This window comes from Manduca sexta, chromosome 22, assembly GCF_014839805.1.
Source record: "Manduca sexta isolate Smith_Timp_Sample1 chromosome 22, JHU_Msex_v1.0, whole genome shotgun sequence".
Taxonomy (NCBI): domain Eukaryota; kingdom Metazoa; phylum Arthropoda; class Insecta; order Lepidoptera; family Sphingidae; genus Manduca; species Manduca sexta.
In genome coordinates this window covers 4,885,447-4,903,595 of record NC_051136.1, presented here as the reverse complement: position 1 = coordinate 4,903,595, position 18,149 = coordinate 4,885,447, and the positions used below count along the sequence as shown (strand labels likewise).

At 35.4% G+C, this 18,149-nt stretch overlaps 3 protein-coding genes across 3 annotated transcripts in view; 1 reads left to right on the top strand and 2 right to left on the bottom strand.

Annotated features, from left to right (window-relative positions):
- LOC115445704 (protein kinase C-binding protein NELL2) overlaps positions 1-8,020 on the bottom strand; it is a 46,298-nt gene extending 38,278 nt beyond the window's left edge. The window contains 1 exon segment of the mRNA XM_037441458.1: positions 7,887-8,020. Within this exon segment, the coding sequence (XP_037297355.1) occupies positions 7,887-7,950 (64 nt within the window). The 5' untranslated portion in view covers positions 7,951-8,020.
- Positions 8,021-10,483: 2,463 nt separating this feature from the next.
- On the top strand, positions 10,484-16,208 carry LOC115445696 (beta-alanine-activating enzyme). Its single transcript, XM_030172074.2, has 6 exons — positions 10,484-10,938; positions 11,139-11,968; positions 12,067-12,937; positions 14,376-14,691; positions 14,827-15,090; positions 15,396-16,208. Exons 1-6 carry the CDS (start codon positions 10,709-10,711, stop codon positions 15,780-15,782), a joined length of 2,898 nt encoding a protein of 965 aa, XP_030027934.2. The 5' UTR covers positions 10,484-10,708; the 3' UTR covers positions 15,783-16,208.
- On the bottom strand, positions 15,963-17,850 carry LOC115445697 (rab GDP dissociation inhibitor alpha). The gene has a single exon (XM_030172075.2). It carries the CDS (start codon positions 17,741-17,743, stop codon positions 16,412-16,414), a length of 1,332 nt encoding a protein of 443 aa, XP_030027935.1. The 5' UTR covers positions 17,744-17,850; the 3' UTR covers positions 15,963-16,411.
- Positions 17,851-18,149: the final 299 nt, after the last annotated feature.

The following is an 18,149-nucleotide window of genomic DNA, read 5'->3' as shown; positions in this document are numbered from 1 at the left end:
CGGTGAAAGACGCAGATGACCTGCAAAATCTGTAATCACTTGATTGAATCGCTTAACTGAAGGAAACCTATGATTTATGGAGAAACAGAAAGTGAAAGAGTGAAGTGACTACTTACTACCGATATACTTAAATTAATGTGACTCAAATATCATTATATTCTTATTTGAAATTCACTGCAATAGTAGATTTATAGCAATTAAATACCTGACGTATTATTGTTAATTTTATAACACAACCTCGGAAATTGCAGAGTTAGGAATATCACTAAATTCGCGCAAATATTAGAAAGTAAATAAAAACGGAAGACGCAAAAGAATGAGTTGGATTCATAACTTCATTATTCTAAAAGACTTTACTTAACTCCCTGGTATAATTCGTATTCTGTGATAGGTGCACCAAAAAAGTCAAATCTTAACATCACACATAAATTATTTATCCGATAAGTACACATGCACCCAAATACTACAATAAAATAATTCAATAATAATTGTATTACTAAAGTTTAAAATGCCGTAGCATTTAAACAGAAGGTAAAGGTCTTAGACGTAGAAGCAGCGAGGGCGGCACGCGAGCTCTCATTACGTTTATTATTCATCGTACCGCCACGAACGATGAACTTATAAGATTTACTTTCTTTTACCTCTTATTATGGAATAGCGACGTTCGTTGGTTGATGAATGGGGATCTTTTGGTAGACAAAATATCGTGTCCGTAAATGACTAAAATAGGTATCACGCAAACGTAACCATTTTTGTCTAAGTTAACATTCTTTTAACTTCGAAGAAAAATATTTCATAGCTTGCGAAATGTATTTGAAGAAATACTTTTAGCGTAAACGATATCCATACCGCGGTACCAGCGAGAGAGTAGCTCACGTTAATGCAGGAAAATGATTCTTTCAGCGTTTTACTGCGGCAATAAAAAATATGACGATACAATATTTACTACCGAACGATACTTTCCAATCGATTATGTTTGTTTTACTGTTCTTTATAACTGCTATGAGGTAACGACCATCTACTTGCCCGAAAATAATTCTGCTGTTATTAATGCAAATGCGAAAATTTATGAACATTTTTGGATATTTGTTAGAAGCAGTTAATGCTTAATTTGAATGAGGTTTTGTACACCAATAGAACAGATAAAAATTAGGTTTTTTCTGGTAAAATGTGCAGTACATACGAAAGGATAAAAATATATATAGATAAATAGTTTCAGAAGTCACAGAGGGTCAGTCACAATCCCACCAAGCTACGTCTCTTATTTCATAATTATCCGGTACTATGAGGGATGTTTTACCCCTTGAAACTCAGTTAATAAATATTACTAATTTAACATGCACTTGTGTTGAAGTTAGGTTTGAAGACGTAGACTCTACTTCTATTTGTGCGCTACGCTCCGAATATAACCAATTCCAGGATGGTATCTGTTCCAAAGGTATTTTGAAGAATTTTAAAATCTTAAGTTGCTAATACAACGTTTTATTTTTTGAAAGAAAGAAATATGGCCTTTTGTTAATAAAGCCATTTTATTACGCGATGTCTCGTATAATGCATCAAAATTTATACACTTATTTTAGAAAATAATCCAATCTTCTATAATTGTCGTGTTACACATTCGGAAGAATCGTAGAGAAAATACGACTCTACATTTATCTTGTTTTAAAATAAAATTCACAAGTTCATTCTCCGCATTGAGACAGTATACCTAATATGCATAAATATTTATTTGGAATTTGACAGTAAATTCAAAAACTCATGGTTCTTAATATCAACCTACGAATTCTTAAAGCCTGATCAGAATCAATATGCCGTTGCAATCATTTATCTTTACATATCTTTGTAATTGTTTTCTCGAAATATACTGAATCAATAAATTACATTGAACAATTCTGTACCCTTTATTTTGTAGACTTATTTTATGACATTTATTAAATAAATATGTTTGGGGCAAACAATCAATTTTACCATATTTAATATACTGGCTAATATTCTAGTGACTTTTATTACACTCAAAATATGGTATACGTGAGAGTAGAGCGTGTGCCGACAGTCAATAGATCGATAGCGACCGGCTCAAAGTTATTGTATTTGTATTTATTTTGTTTCGGAACGTTCTCACGCTTGCGAGACGAGCGTTCCCGGAAAATGTTTTACTGGAAAAAATACGAGGCGCTCCCAATATGACTTTGTACGTATATTTTTGTTCGGCAATTTTGTGTTTGTCTGTATTGTTATATATATATTAATGTGAAATTAAATGAAACGCGGTGGGTATACAAGAGTGATAAAACTAAAATGATAATTGTTATTCCACTTAGTTATGTATTGTCTGTTTTTCGACAGAATTCTTCAACTATTTCTCTAAGTCTTAATAAATAAAAATAAAAACAACTTTATATGGTTTAATGACACGTAACGCAAAAGAAACATACATAATAAAATCGGAATATATTAATAGAACAAAATAAACCCTAATTTAAAACAAACCAACAATATTCTAACAGCAAAGAGCAATAAACAGTTCGCTGAAAACTGTAATATCAAATAGCAACCACAGCCAGACAGTGAATATCGTGATTTACCTAAATTTATTCGAACATGAACATTATTTACTGGTTTCATAACACCTGTACCTACCGTACTATATTTTTATACTTGTCAGTTAGTTTCTGATAGTCACGACGAAGCCCAAAATGTTTATACACTAAATTAGTTTTACGGCTTAGTACATGCCACGGCAGGGCATAGGCCTTTTCGCAAATTAAGGGAATTCGTGCCGCGCCAGTACGACGTAGGTGTTGTAAGGTAGTAATAAATGGGTGTTATTACGTTATTTATAAAGACAGAAGGTGTATATATGGCGGAGGACAATTTCTCATTCCTATCAACTCATTGGAACCTTATGGATAAAAAATATAAATTTACTTAGCATTTAGTTAACCAAATAGTAAACGTATCGTCTTGCCTTTCGCAAAACATCTTTCACCACTATCATAATGAAATATACTATCAGTACATATGATTTTTTCATAAGGAAATATTGAAGTTATTTAATACGATAACAGGTATTTATTACGTATCCACAATGAGTACAATACCGCTATCTATCGTCGGATTATTCTCTCCAAACAGATTTAAGTGATAAGATAAGAAAATACCGCCATCGTCGATTCTAGTGCGGCTGCATGATAATTGTTTAATATGATTCTAGACGTAGGTAAGTTGACAATAAAGTAAGATTTTTTTACTGCAACTGTGTTCACTTTTTAAAAAGGAATAACAAGTCTTGCCGGCATACCTTCAAATGATTTATTATACAAGTACAGACTGGTAAATGAGTGAGTGAGTAGTGAATGTATTAAGTGGTCTACGTCGCCCATAATATTCAAAAAAATATGAATACGTTTCCCATTTTAAGGAAAAAGAATTAGGGGAGGTATGTTTGGAAATAGGATGTTTGGGCCTCAGAAGATCCCGTTTACCATACGAAACGCAAAAAAGCTAGGTTGGTTTTCTGACCAGACTCTACCACTTTTCCTTTTAATATATACGTGATTAAATAGGAATACAAGCATCATCAAACTCTTTTTGTATAATGGCATTGTCGTATCTCTTGGGGCCCTATTAAATGATTAATAAAGAATTCTGTAGTCTTACATGTACGCCAGAAATAATCTTCCGTAGTATTTAACGTATTGTTTGTTTTTATCTTCCTAAACAATATACAAGAGCTTTTTATGACCAGTTCGATCACATGCTGAGAGATATTAATTATAATGTTAAAATTTCAGCACGTATATCAACAGAGCATCTGTGAGTTAAAAAATATTTTCAGCTATTCCCGTACATTACCCAGCTTGCGGATATTTATCGGATGATTAAAATAATTAACATAATCAACACACGCCATAAAATATTGAATTTATTGGTCGTAATTTTAGATTCCCTCCGAATCGTTAATCATAGGTAACACACACGTTTAGCATCTATAAAAAAAACTTCGTTATAACTAACCTAGCCTAACAATTTATGGCCGTATTAATAACTGTGGAAAAATGCTTTAATTCCGTGCCTTAATGTCATTTATCTTCTCAGGAAACGTAATGAGACATTGAAAACATCTGTTTGATAATAATTTAACTATTATCCGTATTTGTATACATAATATTTTATCCGGTTTACATCTTCAAATATATTTAACATTAAATAAAAAACGCATTGCCATTTTGAGCACCTGCTTTTTGCGTCGGTTGCGTCCAACTACATTGGTTGAATTTCTCATAAAAGTAACGCAATAAAATAGGTACAGCAAAGCACCGGGGAACACGAAAATTAAATGCGGCGAATACTATGAGGGAGAAACGATAAAAATTCAATGAAACTGTATTGAAGCTTACGTAAGACGAACTGCGGGCGCTTCCGACGCGGCGAATTTGCTACTTTAAAACCACTGTTTTCTCGGTTGAGGGAGTTTCAAAAAGTCTTATAGCAAATGTATTATATCCAGTAAATATTTTATTTAGCCCGAATTCGGTCGTGTTAGCAAATATTCAAATATTTCTTATATCAGAAGTGAAATATTTGATGTTAATTTTATCTTATTATTATCGATATTTAATTACAACAGGAAAAAAATGTTCATTGTGTTTAAGTAATATGACCTACTTGGACAGTAAGATATGTGTCGTTATGTGAAACCCCACTGAACCCTAATTGCCTTGTATTCGATAGTATTGCCTCACTAACAAAAGGCGCATGAGCCAATTTGAATTTATAACCAACTTCTATAAACTACAGCTCTATCAAGGAACTGGCAACTATCGGACATACTCATATACACTGTTCGTATATCGAAGGCAGGTTATCTTATAAGAAGATTACACTGCAATACGATCATTTGATTGCCTGTCTAAAGTTCGTAAGTATACTTAGTTATTATATTCAGAAGCTTTTATTAATTAAAATATGTAGATAGAAATCATGAATAATTTAATTTCATAGAAGACTTTATTTTTTATATTTTATACTTTATATTCAGAGGATTTCAGAAAGGGAGAAATTATCGGGTAATTGCTATGGACAACAGATTTAAAACATTATATTACTGGACAACACATCTATAAAGGATTATCATTTTCTATCTATCTTATTATGCTATAAATTTGATGATTGTAAATTCATTTATCGATATTCCGTTTGCTTAACAAAATAATTTCGCGAAAATTATTAAAAACATGTTCAAATAAACAAATCTAAATTAAATGCGTTTCATTAAAATAAATTTAACAAGATTTGAATGCGTAGCAGTGACTAACCCAACATATGTATCTATCTAAAAGGCTACGAATTCCTAATAAGAAAAATAGACATCACAAAATATTCTAAAAGAATATATTACATTTCTAATTAAAATACATGTTCGACAATGCATATATACAGATACGTATGTAAAACATGGGATCACTTTTATTAACATGTAAAAAAGATTTAAAATGCAATAACCTATTTACGATTGTATTACGTCTGTGACAACAAATGTTTATAAAATATGGAATGGACAGTGTCTGCCAAATGTGTCTCGTATAAATTGGTTTGCCAAGTACGTCTTTTTATAATGGATTTATGAAACGTATACTATTTGCGATGAAAATTTCGTCACAGAATCGTTTGACGTAACATGTCAAAGTAAGCAGCCGCGAATATAATGCATGTCTAGTTTGTCTACAAATTTATGGAGTATAATACAATGTCCGCTTTAAAATGTCATAAGTGACATTCGTTTAACGCGTGCCAGAACATCGAGCCTACATATCATGTCAGTGAAAATGGGTCACTGCCAATGACCTGCGCTATAATGCATTGAAAACTTTTAAGGGTTTCATTTTAAGAATATTATTTTACGTTTTCTTGATACCGAAAAACATTGTAATTATAAATTGACTAACCAGTATTTGTATCTTTAACTATTTGATGTATATAAGTGATAATATGGTAATTCAATATCCGTTAATAATGTATATTAATAAATTAATGGGTTTTTACTAAGTTGCCGTAAATTTATAGACATACATACATACTATACCAATAATAAGAAAAACCCTTCCGTTTGTGCTTTTATATTCTTAACTATACAAGACATGAAACTATTGTATATAATTCCTAAATTAGACATGAAATATCGATTTCTATAAAAATATACTGTCGGATATATTCAATTATAATTGTAAACCATAACTTAAATACTCTTTAAAGGGAAACCTAGAGGAAAAGTCCCACATATTCCAAAGTACTAATGAATCCCGCTTACTCCTCTAAAGTGAGAGAGGTCAGGTTTGACAAATGTCCAAAGGAAATGACAGTATTTCCACCGTTTAGGCCAGATGTTCCAGTTCGATAACATGCTAAGTCATGTCGACCGGGTCAATGCACAATTTGTGAATTATGACTATCCCTATTTTATATCTTAAACAATTTCAATTTGTGTTCCAATCGAATTAGGTATTCAATTTATGTTATATACCGTTATGTTTTACTGGTCAATAAATGTTATATTGCTGAGTAATGTTAACTTTTAATTTTGAAATATTTTAGACTAATATTCATAAATGAATTCGTAATAATCAATATAATTACGAAATTTACAACAAATTTTCATTGACATGATACACCTATTTCGTTGTAAAAATTGCATAAAAATTGTCATACACTATACCATTATTTGGTCATTCGGTATTTTTTAGCATCACAACCTTCATCGTAGTACACAATATTATATTACATCGTACATTTGCAAAATAGATTCTATTTGAATTAACAAGTTTACCAAAAACTCTACTGGAAATAATAATTCTTGTCTAAGTAAAAGAAATCAACTCATAACTACCATTCTGACTACTAACACAATATTAATAATAATTATTGCTTCGCGCTAGACAAAATTTCAAAATACGATAAATTCACGCGTTGATGTCTTTTAAACTGAATTTACTGACCTCATGGCTTCTACGGCAAATTTTACAAATCAATCATTACAATAAATGTTACCAATTTAATTACATATTGAACAAAATCTCTAAAAAAATATTAATAGATCATACGAAAAAAATAATATCCTTTTTAAGGAGACGTTAAAGGGCACTCTTACATTCGTGATTTTTGATATCAAAAGGCAAACATCGTTTTACAAAACGTATTGTGTATTCATATACGAGTTTGGCACCGTGTATGTGTGCGTGTAAGGAGATGGTCGCGGAAGGACGGCAGGTGTTGTGTTATGCACGCGTGCACTGTAATCCCGACTTCCTCAAGCCACAGTGGCGTGATTATGATCAATATTTACGCAGATGTGTCATTTTAGTCGCCGGCGTATTACGTAATATCAGAATTTATTTGACTAGTCCGAGGCAAGGACGATCTGGGGCCTGCTGGACAATGCCGCTCGGCAACCCCGCGTGCTTCACGCCGGCTCTACCGAGACCATTTCGCCGCAATACACTCGTGACCGCATGCCGCACTCTATCAATATTCTAATTATGTTTTTATCATTCTATCTGTATATGCTAAAGCAATTTTTTACCGACACGAAAGTTCGAACTTTTGACATGTGCAAAAAAGTCACGAGGGAAACTAATTAAAGTCCTACGTTTAAAACAAACATTTACCCTCTGTGTCATTAAACTCTGGCACCTAAGCGACAAGGGGTGATCGCGGATAAAGCACACACGCACTACGGCCGCAGTCTTGACATGCACGTAACGTAACTCCGAAGAAAATCGTGAAAATGAAGTGTCAGCGCGGGCGGACGGCGCGACACCGGCTCGATCAGCTGATCGCGCGGTGGGCTCGGCGGTCGCGGGCAGTGAGTTATGTGTGGGAGTACTTACCGGCTGCGGCGGCCAGCCACCACCAGCAGCAGCAGGCGGCCACGAGCGCCCGAGCGCCGGCCATCTCAGCGGCAGCGCATCACACGCGCGCTCTCGCCGGCCGCCCCGGCGGACTGAGCGCTCAGCGCCGCCCCGCGCGATCGATGCACGCTCGCGCCTCTCCAGCACGCACCCTCCGAGTCGCGCCCCGCCCCGCTTTGTCCCCGCTACCATTTTCCGAGTTTCCTTAGAGAGCGCGCGCGCTGCCCTCTTTTCCGACGGATCGCTGACCGCCCCTAATTGATTGGGCCCGTTCGTTTGCCGAACAAGTTTTAGGTCAGCTCCGCCGCAGAGCCTCTGCGCTTGGTTATCCTACGGCAGATAATCTTACCCCCCAAATGCATATCAAATTTTATTTTATTGCCTAAAATCCATAATAGACTTGTACTCTTCAAAGAATATAATATAAAAGCTTTAGATCAAACTTTCAACTTTTCTTTTGCGTTTTCGTCGGTAATTTCAACTTGTACTAGTAACGTTTGGTTGAGTTGACAACTTTCAAACAATTGTCTAGTTAAATCTATTACGTGGAATTTAAAATACATAATTGTATATTATTTGTTTATGATTTATAAATTTAAGAACAACTTACATCTAAGGTGTATCTCTAAGCGAATTGATAAAAGTGCAACTAATGCAACGCTACGTGTTCTTAAATTTATTTTCAACTCATGCTGTGATACACCGTAAACATATTGTCGTTAAAATTTTAGGCATAAATCTAAAATTAGACTGGATTATTGTGAACATTCCTATATATTCTTCCTGGGAATTGAACGCAGAGTCACATGGGCTATGCATTTTGAATATGCAGCAACAGAACAATAATACTTAATTTTCTATAACTTTTAAAACAAAAATTATCATTGCTATTGTAATTTAAATTTTCAATACATTGAGATGGATATTAAAAGCATGTATGTGTATGAATTTTTTGTAACTTTTTTATTAAAACATAGTAATATATCGGTAATGAAAATAGGTTAAAAAATAAAGCATTCTGTACCGATAGAAAACTGTTTGTCTTGTACACAATCTTAGGGCAATTTATACATATTCCACATTTCTGCTTTCTACGAACTATTTACTCGATTACTACTTTATTATGATGCAATATATTGACTATTGCGATATATATTTTTATTCAAACACGACACAGTGACTAGTACCTACACCGGGTTATAAGTATTAAGCAATCCAAATAAAATACCGATGGTTTCAAAAAAATATGAATTTTTCTTCACTTGAAGAAAAATTAAAGAGATTCCTGTTGTGGTTATTAAAAAATATGTGTAATTCTATTCAATACACTGACTTGAGACAAGTATTCGTGGAGCTCGTTAATGTTAATCTCAATGCTGGAATTGAATCCGCGGATTCCCTTTTCACTGGCGGCTCGCCGTCTGCTACGCCATAGAGGTTGCCAACATTCCGTTGAAAGGCCCGTTAAAGGAGCAAGATAACACGAATGTTTGTGTTCTCCTTCACTCAATGTAATATTAAAGTACCCACTCAGCTGAATTTAGCACCGTTGCAATTAGTTCTCCGAATAAGTACTGTATCTATTTCACAGTTAAATATAATAGTAGCAATACCAATTTACCTACCTATTTAGAAAAACTATAATAAGATTCTCACCTTTGGCAAATGGAACACTAAAAAAGAATAGGTATTTAAAAATCTCGAGAAATAAGCTTCTAGATATTGAAAGACAAAAACTGTCTCTACCCGGTAATAAATTTTTCAGTATCCGTTTAGGAAGGCATATCAAAACTTGAATGTATTGCCATTTCAATTTATTTCAGTTTTAAGACCCTAAAAAAAAATATTCTTAATCAACCGATGATTGATCATAATAATTATTATGGATTAATTATAATGTATTAATTATGTAGAGGCTGAAAATTATCTAAGTAGGCAGGGGAAGATTGCTTCATTACGAATGTGCCCCGCATATAAGTACCAACCACTACGTTAATTAGGTACTTACCTAATGCCATCCTTCCACTGCATATGATAAATTAAGAAATACTCTACCCCAATATCTCTACCGTGACAGCAATTTAAATATGTAAAACAATAATTGAACTATGTCTATCTACAATGGTCAATAACTTACCAAAAAATATATTTCATGGAATTATTATAATATACATATTATGTACTCAAACACATATTTTAATTTCCCGCCAAAATATATTTTTAAGTGAAGCTCTAAAAAAAATTATATATATACGCAAAAGAATAAATGTCCTTTCAGCCGTCTAACAGTTATTGTTTTGTCTATTATATTTATGTGTATGTAATAATATACATACGATTTAAATGAATAATCTAGCTATATTGCATTGAAGACATAATGAAAGCAGATACTCTTGATTTATAAAGCATATCTGTTATCTAAAGGAGATAAAAATGATGATAGTTGACGATTCATTATTTTACCGCAGCCGATTTTCAGCCACAATCTAAAAATCTTATTGAATTGACATTTGACAAACGTAAGACTAGGCAGTATGGTCCAAAGACTATAGCCTGTTCTGTGGACAAATAAAAAAAAATAATTGACATTTGTGATTTGACAATAAAAATTAAAACCCCAATCGATACAATTCAAAGAAAAACAAATCACTTTTTCAGAATCATAAAAATGGTGACTTATTGAGAGCTAGCCATAACTATAAAATCTGCAAATATATCTAGTCTATACAATGCTGTTACTTTATTTTGTTCAAAAAGTTGCATTTCAAATGTGTTAAATTTTAGTATAAAGCTGAAACCAAATGAAGCTTAAACGCGGTTATTACGATGTTTTTGTGCGAACCTGCGCCAAGTATCCGTCGAGCATTGCCGTTAGGCATTATGAGGACGGAACCTATAAGAATTATACATATTCCGAGCTTTATGGAGTTTGTGAATACATTTCTCAAAACCTACAGCAATTAAAATGCAACAAAGGAATCTTAGGACTTGTGTCCGAGAGGAACATCATCATCCCATGCGTAATCGCAGCGTAAGTACCAAATAACACAACAGTCCATGATAGAGAATGAAATTTTCAATACAAGGCTAACACTATTCCGGTAACTAATTTGTTATATTTAGACCATAATTAAAATTGACAAACTTGCAAAAATAAACTGGTCAGCATTTCATTATTATATAACATATTAATTAGAATAATAAATAATTTTGTTACTTTTCTCATTACAGAGCTCACAAATGCTGTACAACATTCATGTTTTTGGACCCATCACAAGACATAGAGACACTGGCTAATGACATTAAATTTACTGTTGTAGTCACTATCAAAAAGAAAGAAAACAATGACACTTCAGAATTATTTGGCAAGAAGCCCGATAGGACTGTGTCTGTATTTGATTTAAACATTAATTTTTACAATTTTGACCCTGTGAGTCAAAATAATAAGTATGTGCCTCAACATTCATTCATAGCAATGACGTCAGGAAGCACCGGAGAACCCAAACATATCCAAGTACCAATACAGTGCATTCAACCTAACATAGACGACTTGACTAAAATGTTCAACATCACTCCACATGACATCATATATTTTTCAACCCCACTCACATTTGATCCGTCTATGATTGAAATCTTGCTTGCATGTTCTAATGGAGCCTCCTTACTTATTGCGCCTGAAAGAGCTGATATATTATTCCCTGAAAGTAAGGAAAATTCAGTCACCTTCTGGCAAACCACACCATCAAAATTTTTCCAACAATCTAATGCTGATCTTAAAAATAAAATTTTAAGTGCTCATTCCACACTCAGAATATTAGCATTGGGTGGTGAGCCATTTAATGGCATAAAGAGACTTAAGGAATTGAAGGATAGTAACAATAAAACTAGAATATTTACTTTGTATGGTGTTACTGAGATGTCATGCTGGGCCTGTGTTGCCGAATTGGATTTAAGCAAGGTATTATCGGACAGGGAAGTGCCTCTAGGCAACTGCCTGTCAGAAACACAACTAATTGTGGAACCAACAAAAGATAATAATAACATGGGTAAAATTATTTTAGGTGAGTAAGCTTTAAATAAAATTTTCTTATTATCAAGTGTTGTTTTTATTTATAACCCTTAATTTGTGAATGAATGTAACATTTCTTTTGCTTTACAGTTAGCAAAACAAGAAAATGTTTTTTGCTTAACAATTTAAAGGGCAATGAAGAAGAGAATTCGTTAAAGTTTGTGGACACTGGTGACATTGGTGAAATAAGAAACTGCACTGTTTATTACAGAGGCCGAAAAGACGATGTTGTAAAAAGATTTGGCCATAAAATAAATTTACAGTTGATTGAGTCCACTATTATGCAATGTCCGAGAGTGAAAACTTGCTCTTGTCTGTGGTTGCCTAAGCCATTGCTTCTTGTTGTATATTTTTCTTCAGAAACATTAAGTTGCCAAGAACTCAGTGACTTCCTTAAATGTAAGCTTGATGATAAACACTGGCCTGATAAAGTTGTGCGGGTGGACAACCTGCCTATAAACCGTCATGGCAAAATATCAAAACAAATGTTAACCAAAATGTATGAACAAGTGGTGCTAGCACCCCAGTCCTTGGACAGTTTAATAAAGAGATTTATGAAAGAACTCAAAGTATCACTAAACAAAAATTTATCTTATGACCAAATTAAGGAAAAAAACTTTTATTCAATCGGAGGGACCTCATTTCTTGCGGTATCAATTTGTAACAAACTATCATTGACTACACCCCAATTTGGTAAACTACTGCTTCCCTACTTGATGTCCCAAAAGACCAGTTTGGAAGAAATTATGCAAGTAGTTCAAAAAGAAATATGTGTTGAGGAGCCAAAAGTCAAAAAGAAAATAAAAAGAGCTAGATCTAACTCAGACACATACACGGACTGTGTATCCAATAAGAAAACTAGTATAGTTAGTGGCAATATTCCTGTTGAATTTATTGTGCTGTGGACATTTGACACAGGGAAATGTGTTGATGCCTCACCAACATTGTTTCAAAGTGGATTGTAAGTAATTTAACACTGTCTTCATCAGAATACAAAGATTGAAATTAAATCATTTATCTGAATCTGTAAAGACTGCCTTAGCGACGTAGATGGTTATGGGCTCCTTTTTCCGCACTTAGCCCGTAAAAAAGTCGGGCCATTGTGCGTGACGTAGATGTAATTCGTTACGACTACTGCTTAGGTCTTGGGTTCAATCCCCGGGTCGAGCAGTGATATAAAATTTTTCTGTTCAGTATCAGCCTGGAGCCTGGAATTTGTACCTGATATGGCGAAAGTCTAACCCTTATCACATCTTGGGAGGTCGAAAGTGGGTATACCAGTAGCGCGTGAATTTGTAAATCTATAAAAATGCAATGATTTTAAACTTGCTTCACAAATCACTACTCGAGTTTTGCATTTAAAAACACACATTCAAATGTGCAATTTAATTGTAATTATTTTATATGGTTGTGCTCATTATAATAATATATTTTATTTAAATAAGTAGGTATAGGATCCAACGTTCTGCTACTCTTTGAACTATTACAATAGAGGATGTATTGCGGACGAATTAGATTTTAAAACCTACCATCCAATTATTTCACAGCTAGCTTTCGATTACAAGCATATCGAATAGAGGTCGCTTGGTCAAAGCAATAAAAAAAACTTTTAACTACATTGAATATTACTTATACCTTCTGCCTTGCCAGTATTCGCGGAAATAAGGTACCTAGTTCATAATATCTTTGGTTCTAGCGCGTAATTCAGAAAATAATTATTAACGTAAGCAATTGCAGCCCAAAGGAGAGGCGAGCGGAATAACCGCCCAGGGCCTGGCGCTTGCAAGGGCACAAAGAAAACAAACACTCATTTAAAACGACTTCTCAATGATCTGCTGACCAAACCCGCGTATAAGTTAGGGAGGCTACTAATCCTTATAAACACAGTAAAGTTCCCGATTCAGCATCAGATTGCAGCGTATTTAATCTGTAGACCAGTAGGTCCTAGATTCAAATCCCAGGTCAAACAATACTTTGTTTTTCAAAATTTGATTCGCCCGAAACTGGATCCTCAAGATTGGCGTCGACAGGCAGACATTGGTACAAATTACTTATTACCTGATTTACGCCAAATCATTTCTGATAAACTATAAAGGCAAGTTAAAGAAATCGCACAGTAGACTTACTTACACACACACATCATGCATTTATCCCAGAAGGGGTATGCAGAGACGCAACCAGGGCACCCACTTTTCCCCTTGTACCATGGTGTGATGGGGGGCGAGCCTATCGCCATATCGGGCACTAATTCCAGACTCGAGACTGATACCGAACAGAAAAACCCAAATACGAACCCAGAGCCTCAGAGCGCTGCCGTACCGCGCATGCAGTACAACTACGCCACCAAGGCAGTCAATGGACCTACTTAATGATATTTAATTATTATCTTTTCTCCCCAGCAATCTTTATGTAACAGTTGGCAGTCATTCAGGCAAAATCATCGTAGTGGAAGCGATAGGCGGCAACTTGCAAGGTATGATAACGCTAAAATCACGAGTGGAAGCATCAGTCCTCTGTTACCATGAGGAACCCGTGACGTCACCGTGTGGCGTCGTCGGCACCTACGACGGAACTATAGTGTGCTTCACTCTCGAAAACTGCATAGAATTGTGGAGAATCAACATAGCATCTATGATAAAAAGCAAGGCTACGTGCCTAAACGGAATCGTTTATGTCGCCGCGTACGACGGAAACATACGATGCATTGATATACTGGTAGGTGTGATATCTATAGTACTGATAATGAGTTCTTTATCTATGTATACACGACTCATATTCTAATAGCACACTCAAAATGATTCTTGAAACATGTGACCCAAAACTATAAAAAAGGTAACAATTACTTTTTAGACGGGCGCTATCAAGGACACAATACAAGTCGGCGACCAGGCGATATCAGCGGATTTAGTGCTAGCTAAAAATGAATATGTATTACTAGGTACATTGTCTGGCGTCTGTGCTAGCATACATATAAAAACTAACACCATAGCCTGGCGAGGAACATTGAGCAGCCCAGTGTTCGCAAGCCCCGTCCTTTACGACAGCGACAAATACGTTGTGTTCGCTGAGGTAAATGGTGAAATACATTGCAGGACAGTTGAGAAAGGCATTAAGGTAAGGACTTGTGTCAGTACGTTTTACTGTTAAACTCTATTAAAACTAACACTTCACGCCTTTCATCCTGGAAGGGTAAGCAGAGGTGCAACTAGGGCACCCATGTTTCGCAATATGTTTCATCTCATAATGATAGGGGGCAAGCCTATCGCGATATGACACAAATTCCAAGCAGGTCATACTGAGCAGGAAAACCCAAATAGATTTTGCCCCAGCTGGGATTCGAACCCGGGTCGCAATTAAAATACGCCACTAATTCAGTCAAACCTTAATATTGGATGTAACAATTGTTAAACGTGTTTCAGATATGGAAATACCAAGGTGCAAGAGGCAATATTTTCTCTTCAATATATGTGAAAGAAATAGAGAAACTGAAATGGCAAATGGTATTTGGCTGTCATGACAACAAGGTGTACAGCATCAACATAAAGAATTTTCAACCGAGTTTGATGTGGAAGTCTGAACTGACTTCTCCAGTGTACTCCACACCATGTGGCTTGAGTGACAAACTAATATTAGCTGCTTCTAATAATGGAAAACTTTGTGTCATTGATTCTGAAAATGGCGCTGTACTGGCTGAGCATCATCTACCAAATGAAACATTTTCATCACCAGCAGTTTATGGTGATTATATATTTATTGGATGCAGAAATGATCATCTGTATTCATTGAAATATGTGTTAAATACGTAACAAAGGCCTTCTATGTGTGAAATTATAGTGGCATAAATTATTTATTTATTTAAGCATAATTAAATTACAGATGTGACTTCTAAATAAATTTATATCTATACCAATCTAACAGTTGTTATTCAATAAGTAAAAACAGATGGTTTCATATGATTGGTGTTAACCACAAATAAAACAAGTGTATCATATAATGTAACTTTATTTATGATCTTACACAGAACATATAGATATAGTGAGCATTCATATCAGAATTTTGACGAGTTACAAACATGATATGATTACAGGATCAAATAATGTACCAAAATGGAATGCATGTCATTTGATACAGTTAACCTAACACCTCACTCGTGCAGATCATCTTGTAGCATTGTATACTTACAAATAATAAAAGCAATCATTAAATTGACAAATAAATCCTTTAAATAACAATCTTATACTTTTGAAATATTTTTGGTAATATAAAAAAAAATACAATCACTTACTGGAACTGTTTGGAGCATTTGCACAATACAATACACCTAAGCTCTTACAAATCGGTACCCAAAATCCCTAATGAATGTATAGTTTGTTGCCTGAACAGTTCTTAAACAAATAGTTAAAACTAACAAGCAATGTACATCTGAAATGGGCGTTCACTGATCTTCCTCTCCCAGCTCTACTTTCACTTTAGAGAAGTCAAAGTCTTCCCCAGTGCCACGTTTGTATATCTTGAGCACATCTAAACAGGTTGTCTCAAAGTGTGTGGTGGCATCATATGACTCAGAAATGAAGATTTGGCTCTGGCTACCCAAATCAATTGGCTCATAATAGTCCGATATAGATATAAACTTCTGCCTAATGGGTCCAAGGAGATCTAGACCAGGCTTGATCTCAGATTCAGGATCATTGGTTTCTACAGTGGTGGAGACCATAGCAATAAACCAGCCCTTTGCAGCTACCTGATGCGTGTATGACACAACAGACACATAGATGTCAAAATGCCTTCCCACCTGCTTTTGCGGGATGATGATTTGAGTGGACAATGCATCCTTGGTATTAGCAATTGGATGGTCTAATAGGCAAATGCATCGGATAACCTGGCCTTTCTTGTGGACACGTTCAGGCACATAGCTAGGGTCACAATACACCTGCTTGCATTTAGCCACCTCGTTTCCAGAGCGAACTCCTACAACTTTTCCATCTTCAGACAGCACTATCTCATCAATGGGCTTGTCCAACATGTAGGTACCGCCATAAATAGCAGACAGCCGAGCAAAGCCCTGGGGCAATTCACCTAACCCATACATGGGGTACAAGTAGGGGGACTTACCATACTTGGCTAGCGAGTCTGAGTACAGTTTGATGCGACGAATGGTTTGGATGGCAGGCTGCTGCAGGTAGCCATCATCTAGGTATAGGGCAAGAGCGTGGCCGGTAAAGTCCTGCGTGTTCCTGTCGAGGCCGAACTTGTCGTACAGCGACTGCATGTTCGCTGTGCTGGGGTCGAAATCCTTCCAGGTCTTGGCATCCTCCTCCTGGAAGTCTTGCACGTAGATGAGGAAGTTGCGGAAACGCCTCTTTTCGAACATACCCATAAGGTCCGAAGCGAGCGCCTCCTTCTGGTCGACCGGCACCTTTGAGATCTTACCACCTTTGTATACGTAGCTGCCCTCTATTGACTTGAACTCCAAGTAGCGGGTGACGCCCGTATGGATGAGCAGTTTCACCAGTAAGCCATTGGCCATCAAAAACTTGGGAATCAAATCGACGTTCCAGTCGCGACCTCGACCGTAAGTTTCATCGGGTGCCGGAGCGTTGAACTTTGCGAACAACTCCTCTAACGGTGTAATCGACGCAGATTCTCCACCGTAATACTTGTTCCGATCAATGTGCAGAACTTTCTTCCCGGATACCGACAGCATACCGCTCAGGATACATTCTTTCAGGCCGGTACCCAAAACGATCGCGTCGTATTCTTCATCCATGGTGAAAGTTTTAAATAGGTATTATTCCAACACGAAGTGACTAACCGGGAGGGAAATGTCAAAATGTCGGAAAGAATATGTCCGCCATGGATGACGTCGACTGCGAATGAATGGCAAAAACACAGACTACATAGAAAACGAATGGAATTGACCGAATAATATTTTAATTCTAATTGCCAACTATAAAATATTTCAGTTGATACGCTACATCATTGCTAACAATAAAAAAGTATATTTCATCAATATTAAATAATAATATGCTAAAATCAACTTTATCAACTAATAAAAAATAAACTAGTTATCTATTTAAATTTTGTCGACAAATACACTTACAAAATACTAAACCAAAAATCTGCATATATCCAAACACAATAATTTGACATATTCGATAGTGATGCGTAAACGA

Bases quoted from the DNA above. Each gene is read 5' to 3' on its own strand.
- LOC115445696 (XM_030172074.2), top strand. From the start codon at position 10,709: ATGAAGCTTAAACGCGGTTATTACGATGTTTTTGTGCGAACCTGCGCC. The intron at 11,969-12,066 runs GTGAGTAAGCTT...TTTGCTTTACAG, and splicing joins CATGGGTAAAATTATTTTAG to TTAGCAAAACAAGAAAATGT. The intron at 15,091-15,395 runs GTAAGGACTTGT...AACGTGTTTCAG, and splicing joins CAGTTGAGAAAGGCATTAAG to ATATGGAAATACCAAGGTGC.
- LOC115445697 (XM_030172075.2), bottom strand. From the start codon at position 17,743: ATGGATGAAGAATACGACGCGATCGTTTTGGGTACCGGCCTGAAAGAA.